The 17,852-nt window shown below is 41.1% G+C and overlaps 1 protein-coding gene across 1 annotated transcript; it reads left to right on the top strand.

Annotated features, from left to right (window-relative positions):
• Positions 12,930-17,046, top strand: LOC110432369 (receptor-like serine/threonine-protein kinase SD1-8). The gene is made up of 7 exons (XM_021452623.1): positions 12,930-14,344; positions 14,619-14,729; positions 14,799-14,995; positions 15,758-15,965; positions 16,060-16,297; positions 16,388-16,538; positions 16,648-17,046. Exons 1-7 carry the CDS (start codon positions 13,015-13,017, stop codon positions 16,948-16,950), a joined length of 2,538 nt encoding a protein of 845 aa, XP_021308298.1. The 5' UTR covers positions 12,930-13,014; the 3' UTR covers positions 16,951-17,046.

Raw genomic sequence — 17,852 nt, 5'->3', positions numbered from 1 at the left:
AAACCGAAGGCACTGGAGTGAAGAGAAGGAAATGGCGAGCTCACCACGGAGGTCGGCTCGGCCCGGGAAGGAGCAGTTGCGCGCGGCGGCAGTAGGAGCTCATGGCGAGATCCAAAACGCCAAACAGGGACGGCTAGGGCTCGTTTTTTTGGAACTGGGACGCAAAAGGAGGTTGCGGGGTGGGGGAGGAACTTTATAGCGCTCAAAAAGGCAAGAAAAATCTCGAACTTTTCGGGATTGATTCAGCCACGGGATTCTCGGCCGAGTCCTGCTCGCATACGGCGACAGGTAGGAGAAAGGCGACGCTGACACACGGGACCCAACCGTCAGCCAAAGAAAGGAGGGAGAGGGAGGGAAGTGGGGCGCGCGGGCCGCCTGGCGCTGGGCTGGCTTGCAGGCCTGCGAGTTGGGCTGGGCGAGGGGAAGACACTGGCCGCGCCGTGGACTTTGCGGGCGGAGAGAAAGGGAGGGGTGCTGGGCCGAGGGGTGAGAGGGGGGGGTTCGGCTGGGGTTTCTTTTTTTTCTTTTCTGTTTTCTTTTCCAAACCCTTTTCCCAATAAAAAAATCTTGAATGCAGATAAAATCAAACAAAAGGCAACAACACAAAATTAAATATGCACCAGCATGAAATGCACAACCATGTTTTCTGAACTTATAATAAATTTTAATTTTGACCAAAACTATTTTATTCACTAGATTAAATGCTCACCAAAAATGCTTAATTAAATCAAATTAATTCATATTGATTGAAAACAAATTTTTGGGTGTTACAAACTCTACCCCCCTTAAAAGAATCTCGTCCTCGAGATTGAAAGGTGCTTACTCAAACAAATAGGAGTATGATTTCCTCAGGTCATCCTCTCTTTCCTAAGTTGCCTCCGCTTCCGAATACCGATTCCACTGCACTTTGCACATTCTAATGACCCGACTTCTGGTGACTCTCTCAGCTGTCTCCAAAATTCTGATCGGATACTCTTCATAAGTGAGATCACCTTTAACAGAAAGCTCTTCCAATGGTATTTGCTCCTCAGGTATATGCAAACACTTCTTAAGTTGTGACACATGGAACACATCATGCACACCAGATAAGCTTTCAGGCAATTCTAACTGGTATGCTACTTCTCCACGCCTTTCCAATACTTTAAACGGACCAACTTACCTTGGAGCTAGCTTTCCCTTCATATTAAACCTCTTTACACTCCTCATTGGTGATACCTTCAGGTAGACATAATCACCTGTTTGAAAAACCAGCTCTCTCCTACGTGTATCTGCATAGCTTTTCTGACGAGATTGAGCAACCCTCAAGTTATCCCGAATAGTCCGCACCTGTTGCTCTGCATGTCTAAGCACATCTGTACCAAACACCTGTGTTTCCCCTGTCTTACGACCATACAGTGCCTCGAACGGTGCCATCTTAAGACTCTGTTGATAGCTGTTGTTGTAGGAGAATTCTGCATATGGCAAACTCTTGTCCCAACTAGTCCCATACTGCAAGGCGCAAGCTCTCAACATATCCTCCAATATCTGATTGATCCTCTCAGTCTGTCCATCCGTCTGTGGATGATACGCTGTACTAAAATTCAACTTTGTTCCCAAGGAATCATGCACTGCTTTCCAAAAGTGAGATGTGAATTGAGTACCCCTATCTGACACAATCTTCCTAGGCACTCCATGCAAACAAACAATTCTTTCCATGTATAACTCTGCCAGTCGGTCTCCACTATATGAAGTTTTGACAGGTATGAAATGAGCAACTTTGGTTAAATGATCCACTATCACCCATATTGAGTCATACCCTCTTTGTGTACGTGGTAATCCCACTATAAAATCCATACCCACTTCTTCCCACTTCCATTCTAGAATCTTCATTGGTTGCAATAGTCCAGCTAGCCTCTGATGTTCAGCTTTCACTCGCTGACAAGTATCACACCAAGCAACATATTCAGCCACATCTCTCTTTAAACCATACCACCAATACTTCTGCTTCAGATCTAGATACATCTTAGTGCTACCAGGATGAATGGAATATGCTGACTCATGAGCCTCTCTCAGAATCGTATCACGAATAGCCTTCACTTCAGGAACACATATCCTTTTTCCAAACCACAGTACACCATTGTCATCTATTCTGAATCCTGGTGCTTTGCCTAGTGTGCTATCTCCTTTAGTTTCTCATCTTCCAACTGTCCTTTCAATATCTCTTCCTCTAGAGTAGGAGTGACCTCAGTTTCCATAGCATTTACTACAATTCCCAAGTTTAGATATGCAAATTCAGCACACAACTCCTCAGATTCAGGTGTCGCCCGAAGCTCATTAGCATATTTCTTTCTGCTAAGTGCATCAGCTACGACGTTCGCCTTTCCAGGATGATAATGCACTTCCAAATCATAATCCTTTATCAGTTCCAACCATCTTCGTTGCCTCAAATTCAGATCTGTCTGGGTGAAGATATACTTCAAACTCTTATGATCAGTGTATATGTCACTCTTATGCCCAATCAAATAGTGTCTCCAAATCTTGAGTGCATGAACCACAGCTGCTAACTCCAAATCATGAGTAGGATAATTCAGTTCATGTTTCCTCAACTGTCTAGATGCATAAGCAACAACTCTACCTTCTTGCATAAGAACACAACCCAAACCCAGACGAGAAGCATCACAATAGATAGAGAAACTCTTACTCAGATCTGGCAATACCAACACAGGTGCAGTAGTCAATATCTTCTTGAATTCCTCAAAACTAGCTTGGCACTTATCTGACCATACAAACTTAGCATTCTTCTCCAATAGAGCAGTCATGGGCTTTGCAAGTTTTGAGAACCCTTCAATGAATCTACGGTAGTAACCAGCTAAACCAAGAAAACTGTGAATTTCACTTACATCCGTAGGTGGTTTCCAATTCAGCACATCTCTCACCTTACTAGGATCCACTGCAATACCACCATTAGAGACAACATGACCAAGGAAAGAAACTTCTTCCAACCAAAACTCACATTTACTACACTTAGCATACAGCTTATGTTCTCTAAGTTTCTGTAAGACCAATCTCAGATGTTCAGCATGTTCTTCCTTGGTTTTAGAGAATACTAGAATATCATCAATAAAGACCACCACAAACTTATCAAGATACTCCATGAATACTTTATTCATCATGTACATAAAGTAAGTTGGTGCATTGGTCAAACCAAAAGACATAACTGTATACTCATACAACCCATACCTTGTTGTGAAAGCTGTCTTTGGTATATCTAAATTCCGAATCTTCAATTGATGATAACCAGAACGCAAATCAATCTTAGAGAACACACAAGCACCTCTTAGTTGATCAAACAAGTCATCAATCCTAGACAAGGGATATTTATTCTTGATGGTGACCTCATTAAGTGACCGATAATCAACACACATCCTCTGACTACCATCCTTCTTATCAACAAAGATAACTGGTGCACCCCATGGTGATGAACTAGGACGAATGAACCCTTTATCTTGCAATTCCTTAATTTGTTTATTAAGTTCTTCTAGTTCATTAACCCCCATTCTATATGGTCTTTTCGCTAAGGGTGCAGTACCAGGTAGTAGTTCAATAATAAATTCAATGTCTCGGTCAGGCAGCATACCTGGCAATTCATCTGGAAAGACATCCGGAAACTCATCCACTACCAGAGTCTGAGGATCCACATCATCATTCAGTTGGTTCACCTTGGCTGTGAGTGGTGCTTGCACTGTTACATTAACACTGATTCGTTCCCCCTTTGGTGTTGTCAGAGCCACTACTCTCTCTTTGCAATTAATATTGGTCTCATGTTGCTTCATCCAATCCAAACCCAAGATCACATCTATGCCTGAAGTTCTCATAACCATGGGACTGATAGGAAAATCTACCCCCCTTAAAGAAAGACTTGCTGAGGGGCAACACAAAGAAACTAGTATAGTCCCACCCGGTGAATTAACTAGCATAGGTGTTTTCATTGCAACTAGTGGAAGGCTATGAAATCTAACAAATGCTTGTGATATGAATGTATGCGAAGCTCCAGAATCAAATAAAACTGTAGCAGGGATAGAGTTGATACTGAACGTACCCATCATGATCTCTAGTCCCTCCTGAACTGTCTCCGTAGCCACATTGTTCACTGTTGCTGCATAAGCAGTAGACTTCTGGTTGTTGTTCGGCTTGTTGAGCTTCTCCGGGCAATCATATGACATGTGTCCCTCCTTCCCACAACGGAAACACCTGGTAGGAGTGTTAGGAGCACTTCTTTTTGTGGAGTTGGTATTTGCGTTCCCTGAGCGAGGTGTCTGCTGACCATGCTGTTGTTGATTATGGTGACGTTGTTGGAATGGAGGACGTTGGTTCCCACTCTGAGATTGATTCTGGAAACACTGAGGTTGCTGGTTGCGGTTCCACTGACTAACTGGTCCCTGGAACCTCTGCTAATGGCCTTGATGGGAACTGAAACGCTGACGGTTGTTGCTCCCAGATCCTTGTGCCAGCATCCTTCTCTTCTTATCCTGACTCTTCCGCATATTATCAAGCACAATGGCACGATTCACAAGAGCTTGGAAGGTAGGATAGGTGTTTCCAGCCAATTGCAACCTGAGCTCGTAGTAGAGACCTTTCATGAATAGACGCTGCTTATCAGCATCTTCCCTGACATCGTTCGGAGCATAGCGAGCCAACTGTTCAAAAGTGTCATGATACTCTGCCACTGTCATGGAGTCCATCCTGAGTGATCTGAATTCTTCTTGCTTGAGCTCCATCATTCCCTCATTTATATGTCGAGCTCTGAAGTCTCTACATAATTCCAGCCATGTGACAGGAGGAGCATTGTTGGGACGAGCAGCTTGATATGACTCCCACCGTGTTTGAGCTGCCCCCTGAAGCTGTTCAGAAGCATACAACACCTTCTCCAAGTCATTGCACTGTGCTATGTTTAGTTGCCTCTCCACAGCACGTAACCAATCATCTGCCTCCATGGGATCAGCTGAGTGTGTAAATACCGGAGGTCTTCCCTTCATAAACTCTCCACGCTTGTCCCTCACATGAACAGGTGGTGGTGTTGGTGGAGGTTGCTGCTGTAGGTGCTGCATGAAAACATGCATCATCTCATTTTGGGTTTGCATGAGTTCCTCCACGGTGATTGGGGCATTGTCACCATTGCCAATGCCACGGCCTCTTCCCCTGCCTCTGCCTCTTCCCCTTGCTGCCATCTGCATTCCAAGGTATATAAACACATCTTAGTAATGTCCAACATGACAATTACAAGAGTTAACGGAATCTGAAATTTTCTGGTAACATCCAACATCAACAGTTCAGAAAACCAGTAATATCTCGAGTTCCAAAATACAAAAGGATACATGCTGTACACTGTTGGAAAGATAAAGAAATTGTCTACAACTTTCATTTAGATCATATTACCAGATTCCTAGGTTAGTTTAATCAAAAACTGGGTACAACCGAAACTGTTCTAGAATTCCAGACTGCGCAGAAACCTCAACTTTAAACAGTCATAACTCACAGCTCATAATCGATAATATGGTCATTCTTGCGGCATTGGAAAGATATGAAAGTCTACTTGTTCCCAGAAAATTTTGATGAACATTGCACGAACAGATTTTGATTTATACCAGAATCTTTGCAGACTGCTCTAGAAAACAGCAAAGGACAGAAACAGGATATGACCCCAAACCATTATTTATTCATGTTCTTACTTAAGGTTCTTAACTAGGAAACTTGTGGATATGCCCACAAGGTTCCAGCACTCATTACAAAAATCCAAATCAAGCATAAGCATAATAACAAACCAAACCAAGCATCAAAAGTTCACACTTCAAGCATTGACTCAACTTGCGGTACTAACGTTCTCTTCCTATTAAGGGCAAAGATCCTATAACTCCTATTCCAATGATGTTAGAAGGTGGTAAGAAAAGTCCTAAAAGCATATTCAAAGCAAAGAGTGGTGATGAGAACAAGTCTTTTAAAATAAGCAACAAGGTGAAGATGAATAGGATATAGTGTGGAAGAAAATATCAAGGTCTATAGAGCAAGGATTTTATAGCAATTTCAAAACCTTAAGACGACCAATTTCTAACTAGGCTTGCGTCCGACAGTCAACAAAGCTTTGATACCAATTTGTCATACCCATATTTTAAGAACAAAATAGGATGCATAAAAGACTCATATGTGCCCCAGGAATAGTCGCACACATAAGTAGACAAATCTCAAAAGTACCATTGCAGTGTTTATTACATAGCGGAACATAATAAATCACATAGTCTTATACAAAAATGATAGCATAAAGTAAACAACGCTCTCGATGGAAGCTCCACACAGGGACACTGTTGACTGGTTGACTCCAACCCTAGTACTCATAACGATAGTCCTCATTCCAGTCATCTTCATTATCATATCCTGAGGTGTTGGGAAATTGCAAGAGTGAGCACATATCGTACTCAACAAGTATAACCAGGGGTTCATGAGGCTCAAATAGTTGACACGGGTTTGACTGCATTTAGCTTTTAATAGTGGATAGCATATTCATAATTAAAAAGCAATTGTCAAGGTAGCATAAATAATCTATTAATCCCATGATCAAGTGTAAGCATAATTAATCCATAGAATAAACGATAATCAAATGAACATAACAACTTAATAAGCTCATCGTCGGCGCAGCAAGAACCCCCAAGGCCGCTCATAACCGTGAGCACGGCTAGTATACCAGTTTTACACTCTGCAGAGGTTGTACATCTTTACCCATGAGTCATGATTTACCCTTTCGCCCGAGGTAGCTAATCTCTTAACCCCCTTCCTAGGGAGGTCGGCAGGGATCACTATGAAGCCTTTCAAAAGTTCGTCTAACATGTTAGGCCGCAAGGTTTCCTTTGCGCGCAGATATAGATACCCCCCTTCCGAATGGCACAATGACGCGCAGCCTATACACATAGGGACAGGGGCTCGCACTATACCCAAAACGGTTCAGCCCCTCCGCCCTTTCGGGTAACCTCTAACAAGCTAGAAAAGTGCTTCATACTGAGCTAAAGCCAGAGCCATTATAGCCCTCATGGTTGCACTGTTGTCCCGGTGATCACTTACAGACAAGATCTCATATAGTTATTTGTCATCTTTTAACGTTCATTGCATAGCCATTAATCATCTTACAAGATCATGGATTATATCAAGCACTAGCACATCTACAACAAATGCATATCAAGTAGGTAGCAAGGAATCCAGGTAACAATCATCTATGATTTTGCTAAGGTCGACAAGGTGATAGCATGCATATGATGTATATATGTACTTAAGTGAATAGGTAACAAGGATGATCCCAAGTTATACTTACCTTGCTCAAAGCTCTCCTGAGCCTGCTGGTCTTCAAAAGCTTGGTCTTGATCACCAACGTACGGCTCACCGTCTATTCCCAAACATCAATCAACAACACGCAATCCAATGTAGACAATCATACACGAAGCAAACAAGCTATTATTAGAACAATACACCAAACAGTAGTAAAACAAATATAAAAGTTTATGAAAATATTCTACGCAGCGCTACGATCACACGAACGTAAATTTCACGAAAATCGGAATTAAAACGAGAAAGATATGAATTTTCTAAGATTTCCTATAGAGAAATAATTAACTAAATAGTACTGCAGAAATAAAAAGTTTCAAAACAGTAAACTAATAGTTCTATCATGTAGAGCTCGTGAAGGCGAATCTAACGAAATTTGAATGGATTAAATCGAAGTTAAAATGAGTATTTTATGAACAAACTAAATCCAGTGGCAAATCTGTGAATAATCAAAAACGTATTTTAACTTAGCCTGAAGAGAATACGCTTTTAGTACTGAGAAAACGTAATCCCGCTAATGCGCCTTGGACCGCGGGTTCAAAACTCCCAAAGCGCGGGGGCTCTTTAGCAAAATGGCGGCCGAAGGGGTAAGTTCTGTTAGAGGCCGTTGGATGACGATCGGGCGGCTGATATCCGATCTGGGCGGGGTTGGCTGGCCTCCTCGCCAGAACAGGAGCGGCCGCGGCGGTTTTTCCATTGCCGGTGTCAAGCTCCTCGCCGGAGTTCACCAAAACGATGCTGCGGTTCACCAAAAACAAAACCGAAGGCACTGGAGTGAAGAGAAGGAAATGGCGAGCTCACCACGGAGGTCGACTCAGCCCGGGAAGGAGCAGTTGCGCGCGGCGGCGGTAGGAGCTCACGGTGAGATCCAAAACGCCAAACAGGGACGGCTAGGGCTCGTTTTTTTGGAACTGGGACGCAAAAGGAGGTTGCGGGGTGGGGGATGAACTTTATAGCGCTCAAAAAGGCAAGAAAAATCTCGAACTTTTCGGGATTGATTCGGCCACGGGATTCTCGGCCGAGTCCTGCTCGCATACGGCGAGAGGTAGGAGAAAGGCGACGCTGACACGCGGGCCCCAACCGTCAGCCAAAGAAAGGAGGGAGAGGGAGGGAAGTGGGGCGCGCGGGCCGCCTGGCGCTGGGCTGGCTTGCAGGCCTGCGAGTTGGGCTGGGCGAGGGGAAGACACTGGCCGCGCCGTGGGCTTTGCGGGCGAAGAGAAAGGGTGGGGTGCTGGGCCGAGGGGTGAGAGGGGAGGTTCGGCTGGGGTTTCTTTTTTTTCTTTTCTGTTTTCTTTTCCAAACCCTTTTCCCAATAAAAAAATCTTGAACGCAGATAAAATCAAACAAAAGGCAACAACACAAAATTAAATACGCACCAGCATGAAATGTACAACCATGTTTTCTGAACTTATAATAAATTTTAATTTTGACCAAAACTATTTTATTCACTAGATTAAATGCTCACCAAAAATACTTAATTAAATCAAATTAATTCCTATTGATTGAAAACAAATTTTTGGGTGTTACAGTAAGTTGCATGCATAAAAAACCAGAAATCGTATAAAAATTCGAAGACAACGTATAGAAACAGGTAATCATATGCTAACAAAACTCGGAAAACCTGTGATCTGTATAAATTTTCTAATAAACGTGTAAATATGAACAGCAGCGCACGTAAAAATATAAAAAAAACAAATCACCTGACAAAACGAATATATGCAGTGAAAACACAAGCAGTCCGTATCAAACCATAGCACGCGGTGAAAGTTTTATTATTCATACTTACACTAGGTTAATGCCCGTACGTTGTTACGGGTTTTAAAATCCACATACTTTATGTTTCTTCATTGTTATTTTATTTTTTCTGTCTATATTCTTTTTTTTCATTTTTTTTAGTTTTTGTTTTTCGATTTTATTTTATTTTCTATCCTTTCCTTATTCTTTTCTTGTTTTAATTTTACCTTTTATTTTCTTTTTGTTTTGGTTTTATTTTTATTGTTCTTCCTTGCTTCTATTTGTTTTTCTTTTTTCTTTTCAGATTTTCTATGTTTCTTCATTCTTATTTTATATTTTATTTCCTTTTAATCTTATTTTTATCTTTATTTAAATTATTCATTAATTTTATTTGCTCTATGCACTTTTTATCATTTGTTAATTATGTTTGTTTTTATATTTTTTTCTTAGTAATTTTATTTTTTATTTTTATTTTCTATATATATGTGATATTTATGTAGTATATATTTAGTGTTTTATATTGTGTTATGTCATGTTTACGTAATATATATGTGATGTTCTATGATGTTTCTTACGGGAGTTGTGGCTTCACCATGGGTGTGGTAGATGGGTCCTTTTCATAATTTTTAGTTGTAGAGATTTATTGATGTTAATGTTCTATAAATATATTTACGATATTTAAAAAGTAACCCTTTGACATTATTCGAAATTTTTCTCCATTTTGTGTTTTTATTTTTTTCTTATGCTTTTTACTCTAGATTTTTTATTATTATTTTTATCTATGTCATCTATTTATGTATTTTTTATGTATATTGTAATATCAATTTCATAAACCTAAAACCAAAATACTATTCTTCTAAATCGATAACATTTTTTTACAAAGACAAAACATTGTCTGCTGAACCTAGAATATTGTTTCTACTTAATAAAAGAAAATATTTTATCTTTATAAGATAAATATTCATTAATAAAATTTTATCTAAATATATCCATGTATGATCTTGTTTTGAAGGATTTGTTATAAGAAATTTAATGGTGCATTCAAAATTTAATTTATATCTCTAGTTTAGGAGTTATGACTTTTTTAATTCGCTAAAACAAATTTACATAAATAGGTGAGTGGGGCCTAGGTTGATGGGATAGCGTGTCATCGCACAGTAAAAAAGACCACCATTGGGATGAAAGTTGTGGATGGGTCTTCTCCACAATTTTTAGTTGTAGAGATAAATATTAATTAATAAAATTTTATCTAAATATATCCATGTGTGATCTTGTTTTGAAGGATTTGTTATGAGAAATTTAATGGTGCAATCGGAATTTAATTTATATCTTCGGTTTAAAAGTTATGACTTTTTTAAATTCGCCAAAACAATGTTGCATGTATGGGTGAGTGGGGCCTAGGTTGATGAGATAGCCTATCATGGCTAAAAGAAATGGGAGTTGTGGCTTCACCATGGGTGTGGTAGATGGGTCCTTTTCATAATTTTTAGTTGTTGAGATTATTTTCATATTCTACTTCGGACACCAAAGGCTCCTTGGTTTTTATTTTTTCGTCAATCGATTACGGACACGCGGTAGTCCACAGCGTCCGCGAGGTGCCCACACCAAAACAATACCGACCACGTGAGGTGGGGGGGGTGGCGGGCGCGGGCGCGCTCCACATTCACCGCCCGACAAAGCGCGCTTGCCTCAGGGCCTGTTTAGATTGGGGATAAAAATTTTTTGGGTGTCACATCGGACGTGTCGGAAGGATGTCGGGAGGGGTTTTTAGAAACTAATAAAAAACAAATTACATAGCTCGTCAGGAAACTGCAAGACAAATTTATTAAGCATAATTAATCTGTCATTAGCATATGTGGGTTACTGTAGCACTTAAGGCTAATCATGGAGTAACTAGGCTTAAAAGATTCGTCTCGTGATTTTCAACTAAACTGTGTAATTAGTTTATTTTTTTATCTATATTTAATGTTCCATGCATGTATCCAAAGATTCGATGGGATGGATGAAAATTTTTTTGGTGGGGAACTAAACAGGGCCTCAGGTGGGCAGTGGTCCCCCCGTGGGTCGAACGAGCGAGAGGGGGACATGTCTGGGTGGCCAGACCAAAGCGCGCATGCACAGGTGGCAAGCGGTCCCCCCGTTGGGTGGAGCGTGCGCGGGCGAGCGACATGCTGGGGCGAGCGACATTCATTTTAGATAATATATTGGAATGGAGGGAGTACAAAATATCACTGTCAGGTAGAGGTTTGACCAAATTTATATAATAATATTTACAATACCAAATAAGTAATGTTAGGTTTTTATTAACTATATATTTTCATTTATATAGTATACCTATTTGATTTTATAAATCTTTATAATTTCTCTATAATTTTGATCAATAATTTAGGATGGAGGAAGTTCTAACTATAGTTATATTTGAAATGATTTATAATTTAGGATGGAGAAAGTACTAACTACAGTTATATTTTAAGTGATTTATAATTTGAGATAAAGTACTAACCACATTCCTGTTCTAATCTTTCCTTATCTTTCACATCTCCTTGTCGTTCGTGAAAATGATTTTCCGTCGCTGGTGTGTGCCTTGAGGCTGTGACGACGCCATCCAAACCTGCGCGCGCTCCGACGTGGACAGCTGATAAATGTCAACCATACTAGAATCCTTGTGCCACTCACGCCATGCAAAGGCAGTTGCTAAATTTTCAACGCATATATAGAACATTAAATATAAATAAAAATAAAACTTTGTACAGGTCACCTATAATTTGAGTCGAATCTTATATTGTACAGGTCACCTATAATTTGAGTCGAATTTTTTAAGTCTACTTAGTTTATGATTAAACAATAATTATTAAATACAAACAAAAATACTAAAAAAATTTTGTGGCTTAAGTTTAAGTCTGTCTGCACCCTACGGTAGGGAGCCTCCAGGATGGTAGCTAGGCCTTGTTTAGATCACCCCTAAATCCAAAAAAATTTCAAAATTCTCTATCACATTGAATCGTACGGCACATATGTATGAAGCATTAAATATACATGAAAACAAAAACTAATTGCACAGTTTATCTGTAATTTATAAGATAAATCTTTTGAGCCTACTTAGTATATAGTTGAATAATAATTATCAAATACAAATAAAAATACTACAGTATCAAAATTAAAAAAAAATCGAAACTAAACAAGGCCCTAGTAACTGCATCATATTCAGGCCTTGTTTAGATCATTTTTTTAGATTTTGATACTATAGCACTTTTGTTTTTATTTAACAAACATTGTTTAATCATAGAGTAACTAGGCTTAAAAGATCCGTCTCGCGATTTACGGACAAACTATGCAATTAGTTTTTATTTTTATTTATATTTAATGCTCTATATATATGCTATAAGATTCAATGCGATGGAAATCTTAAAAATCTTTTGTTGTGGGTGAACTAAACAAGGCCTCATTTCGTAGCCCTCCCATTTTCACTGCATTATGCAACAGCAGTTGTCAATTTGCATTCTTTGTCTCATCGTCTCTGTAAGACATGACGTCGCTGTAGGGAATTCCCGCTGTAGTGGTTACTTCTACTCCCTCGTTTCAAAAAAAAAAAATGATATTTTTCACTTTTAGATTTAAATATTGTATTTGACCGTTTATCTTATTAAAAATTTTCTATAAATCACAAAATAAATAAACAATTATTGAAGTATGTTTAATAATAAAATAAGTCATAACAAAATAAATAATATTTAGATAAAAAATTTAAATAAAATGGATGATTAAACAAGATGTTTATAAAAATAAAATGTTCGATAATGAACGGGGAGTAGATAACTGCTTTGACATTGTTGTTGCTTATACTTGTACACAAACATTCCTATATCCTAATCCTAATCAGCTCATTCTTCTCAGGAACGGAAAAAAGCCGGCCCACCGTATCTTTAGTGTCGAATGGATCGGTCAGCTGCAGTCTTGCTGCTCCTCCTCCTGCTGCTGCCGCCGCCATGCGCACCCGACGACCGCCTGGTCCTCGACAAGCCTCTCACCGCCGGCACCACCATAGTATCCGGCGGCGGCGGCTTCGCCCTGGGCTTCTTCTCCCCCACCACCGACTCCACTCCGGCCAACAACAACAACAAGCTGTACCTCGGCATATGGTACGCCGACGACGTCCCAACGCGCACCGTGGTGTGGGTGGCCAACAGAGACGCCCCGGCCACCAACACCACCGCACCTACGCTGTCCCTAACCAACACGGCCAACCTCGTCGTGTCCGACGGCAGCGGCCGTGTCCTCTGGACGACCAACGTCACCGGCGTCGTCGTCCCCACCACCTCCTCCTCCCCGTCCCCCACCGCGGTTCTCCTCGACACCGGGAACCTCGTGGTCCGGCACCCGAACGGCAGCACCTTGTGGCAGAGCTTCGAGCACCCGGCCGACTCGTTCCTCCCCGGCATGAAGCTCCGGGTCAACTACGGCACGCGCGCCGGCGACGAGCGCCGCCTGGTGTCGTGGAGGACCCCCGACGACCCTTCGCCGGGGAGCTTCGCCTACGCCGTGGACCCGGACACGGCGCTGCAGATCTTCCTCTGGAACGGGACGCGCCCGCTGATGCGCGACGGGCCATGGACGGGCTACTCCGTCGCCAGCAAGTACCAGGCCAACGCCAGCGTCTTCGTCTACCAGGCCGTCGTCAGCACCGACGAGGAGATCTACCTCACCTACACCCTCTCCGACGGCGCTGCGCGCACCAGGTTCGTCGTCACGGCCGCCGGCCAGTACCAGCTCCAGAGCTGGAGCGCCAGCTCGTCGGCGTGGACGGTCCTCGGCTCCTGGCCGACCTGGGAGTGCAACCGCTACGGCCACTGCGGGCGCTACGGCTACTGCGACAACACCATGGCCGCGCCGACGTGCAGGTGCCTCGACGGCTTCGAGCCTGCCGACTCCAAGGAGTGGACCCGCGGCGTCTTCTCGCAGGGTTGCCGGCGACAGGAGCCGCTGCGGTGCGCCGACGGCGACGGATTCTTGGCCTTGCCGGGGATGAAATCGCCGGACAGGTTCGTGCTCGTCGCCAACCGAACCTTGGACGAGTGCCGGGCGGCGTGCACCGGCAACTGCTCCTGTGTGGCCTACGCTTATGCCAACCTGAGCACCACCAAGAAGACGGGCGACGTGACGAGGTGCTTGGTGTGGGCCGGCGACCTCATCGACACGGAGAAGCAGGTAGGGAACGTGGTCGCCGCCGACACGCTGTACATCCGGCTCTCAAACTTGGATGCAGGTAACCATTAAGCCAAAAAATTTTTTTAATTCTTCGTCACATCAAATCTTACGGTACATACATGCAACATTAAACTTGGATGTCTGTAATTTGCAAGACGAATTTTTTAAATCTAAAACGAAAGTGTTACGGTGTTCATTTTGTCAAAAAATTTAGAACTAAACAAAGCCTTATTTTATCTTCTCCACCAGTTGCCATTGAGTTGACTTTTGTGCCACATGATGTGTGCATGAGACTTCTTCTAAGGTTTGTTTTGTATACTGGCTTTGCATAGGTGTCGACAGACGAAAGAGCAATAATGCACTGAGGATTGCTCTGCCTACGGTTTTGACAAGTAGCATTCTCATAATCACAGTCATTTTCCTTGCCTGGTTTAAATTCAAAGGTAGACATCTATAATTCTACGTACACGGTACTCGTCAGATGAGAATTGGTTACTGAAACTTTGGTGTAGGACGTATGAGGGGGAATAATGAGGATAACAATAAGATAAGTCATGGTGGTACGAGTATCTCTGATGACCTCGCTGAAGGAAGCTCAGCACAAGATTTCGAACTTCCCTTCGTCAAATTTGAGGATATTGAGGCTGCGACTCACAATTTCTCAGAGGCGTATAAGATTGGACAAGGAGGCTTTGGGAAAGTGTACAAGGTATTTATTTGGCCCTATTTAGAGCCTATTAGTTTGAACTTATGTGTTCAATCTGTCAATCATTCAACAGTATTTTTTTGTCGCAGTAAATTAGCGGATAGTCACTGCCAAATTGGTAGAGTTCTTCTAGTATTTTTAATTACTAATAAAACACTACCACTAGTCATAGCCCTAGTGAATCCTCACTAGGAGATATTTACTAGGAAAAAGTTTGTACTAAATTTTGAATGCTAAAATACTACTCCCTCCGTCCCCAAATACTGCTATTTCTAGCAAATTTCAGACAGATTAGTGTGACAAACAAAAGACCATTCTACCCTTAATTAATTTAGGTTACACCATTTAATCATGCACGTTAAACCATGATTCTCTGGTTCCAACGAGCTGCATTTAATGTCAACTGAATAGACTCAACCAATTACCATACGCCAAAGTACTACTTCCTAGAAAAAATTAAATGAGTTGGTGAACCACGCAAGTTCCGAGGATAATTAAATGGGCTGGTGGACTGAGTATGCTAGTAGAAATAGCAGTATTTGTGGACAAAATTTTCTCCTAGAAATAGCAGTATTTAGGGACGGAGGGAGTAGGAGAAGCTCACATTACTAAGAGAAATTGAGAATTTTGGTTGTGAGGACTGCATGAGTTTTCAGATAAGCGAATAGGCTCTTAATAGTAGTAGATTTCTCATATCAGTTCGACTTACCTTATTAGATTAAATTGTCCATATGACAGACCATTTTTTTATTACATTTTGCAAAGGCCTTGATTGGTGGTCAGGAAGTTGCTATCAAAAGGCTAAGTAAAGATTCAGAACAAGGAACCGTGGAATTCAGGAATGAAGCTATTCTAATTGCCAAATTGCAACATAGAAATTTGGTTCGGCTGCTTGGTTGCAGCGTGGAGGGTGGTGAAAAAATCCTGATATATGAATATTTGCCTAATAGAAGCTTAGATGCTATCCTTTTTGGTACGATTTAATAATACACACTATAACTTGAATCTTTTTATCATTCTCACAACAAACATCTTACATGCAATGCTTTTTTTAAATGTGTAAACAGATAATTCAAGAAAAGTGTTGCTAGATTGGCCAACACGGTTTAATATAATCAAAGGGGTTGCAAGGGGACTTCTTTACTTGCACCAAGATTCAAGATTGACCATAGTTCATAGAGATCTCAAAGCTGCCAATGTTTTGCTCGACGCAGAGATGAGACCCAAGATAGCAGACTTTGGTATGGCAAGGATCTTTAGTGACAACCAGAAAAATGCAAATACGCGACGAGTCGTGGGAACATAGTAAGTATACACTTCAATTAATTGCTCAGAATTAATGTGATTAGATTCAACGTGTTTGCAATAACTTATAGATGTGAATGGTCAAAATAGTGGCTACATGGCTCCTGAGTATGCAATGGAAGGAGTCTTCTCTATCAAGTCTGATGTCTATAGCTTTGGCGTCTTGATCTTGGAGCTTGTAACTGGTATAAGGAGAAGCACTTTTAACAAAATCAAGAACTTTCCCAACCTTATGATCTATGTGAGTATATGACTTTTGTAAAGTTCTAAATTAAGCCAGTGTAGTCTGTAGTCTCAATTAAAACCATTATAATTACCACAATCCAAAATAATTGTTTTGGTTGTTTTAGGCATGGAATATGTGGAAAGAATGGAAGGGAAAAGATTTGGCAGACCCTTGTATTATAGATACTTGTTCGTTGGATGAAGTGTTACTTTGTAGTCATATGGCACTCTTGTGTGCCCAAGAAAATCCTGATGATAGACCACTTATGTCATCTGTTGTGTTGGCCTTGGAGAATGGAAGCACTACATTGCCACCACCTAATAACCCTGGGCATTATGGACATGGGAGTAGTGATACGGAGCTAACAAGAGATAGAACTGATAACTCTATGAATTTTCTTACTCTCACGAGTGTGGAGGGACGATAATCTTCATTGTTGTCTTCTTCTTTTTTATATAGTATGCAATGTTAAATCTTGGCTCAAGAAAGGGCCCTCCTTCTGTCTTGAAGTTTTTCCTTACTATTTTTCTGTTTAATTTTTCCGTTGCTTTGTGAGTAGTATCGATAAGTAGTGAAGATGATTTGTTTCCTTAATGCAGACAAAATTCAAAGAAGTTAACTTGAATTACTAAAAAATAAATTACTTGGCAGTGGAAATTGGACTAAGTTCTCTAAATCTAGTAATGGTGCCAAAAATGCCAGACCTATCCCTCACACCACTTAAGCCAAGTTGTCATCCCCAGCATGATATAAGAGACGCGGTATTGAAATATGCAATTGCTCTTCTAAATAAATAATGAATGGGATCTGCAAGCGCACAGATTAATACTGATGCAGCATTTTAACCGAGAAGTATTCCAGGTATCGTTATTTATATTTTTACCACTGGGAAGGGATTAGCAATCATCACTATTGATTACAGAATAGAATATGAGATTGAGCATCTATCATTGCATGTATAATTGAGAACATTATATCTAACTCATCATACAGGGATAAGTGTCACATAAAAGATATATGAAATAATGAATAGTGACAAGGATAATTAATCTGATCTAGCCACATGATAAATATGATAAGCACCTCAATTAGATACTCTAGAAAGTCATTAGCATGGTATTAGAACGAACTACAAGAATATTCCCTAAGTTATTCTCAACTATATAGTCCAGGATATCATAGTTAGTGCAAGCATACTTAGCAATCATTGTGAGACAAGACTATGCCCATGCATAGTGATATTAGCAAGGTAAATGAGAAACATAGCAATCACTCCCCTGTAATAATGTTGCTCTGCCAGCCCCATACACGAGAGGGGGACTATATAAG

The sequence above is a fragment of the Sorghum bicolor genome, chromosome 2, assembly GCF_000003195.3.
Source record: "Sorghum bicolor cultivar BTx623 chromosome 2, Sorghum_bicolor_NCBIv3, whole genome shotgun sequence".
Classification (NCBI taxonomy): domain Eukaryota; kingdom Viridiplantae; phylum Streptophyta; class Magnoliopsida; order Poales; family Poaceae; genus Sorghum; species Sorghum bicolor.
Note: the sequence above shows the minus strand (reverse complement) of the source record. Positions and strands in the feature narration are given on the sequence as shown.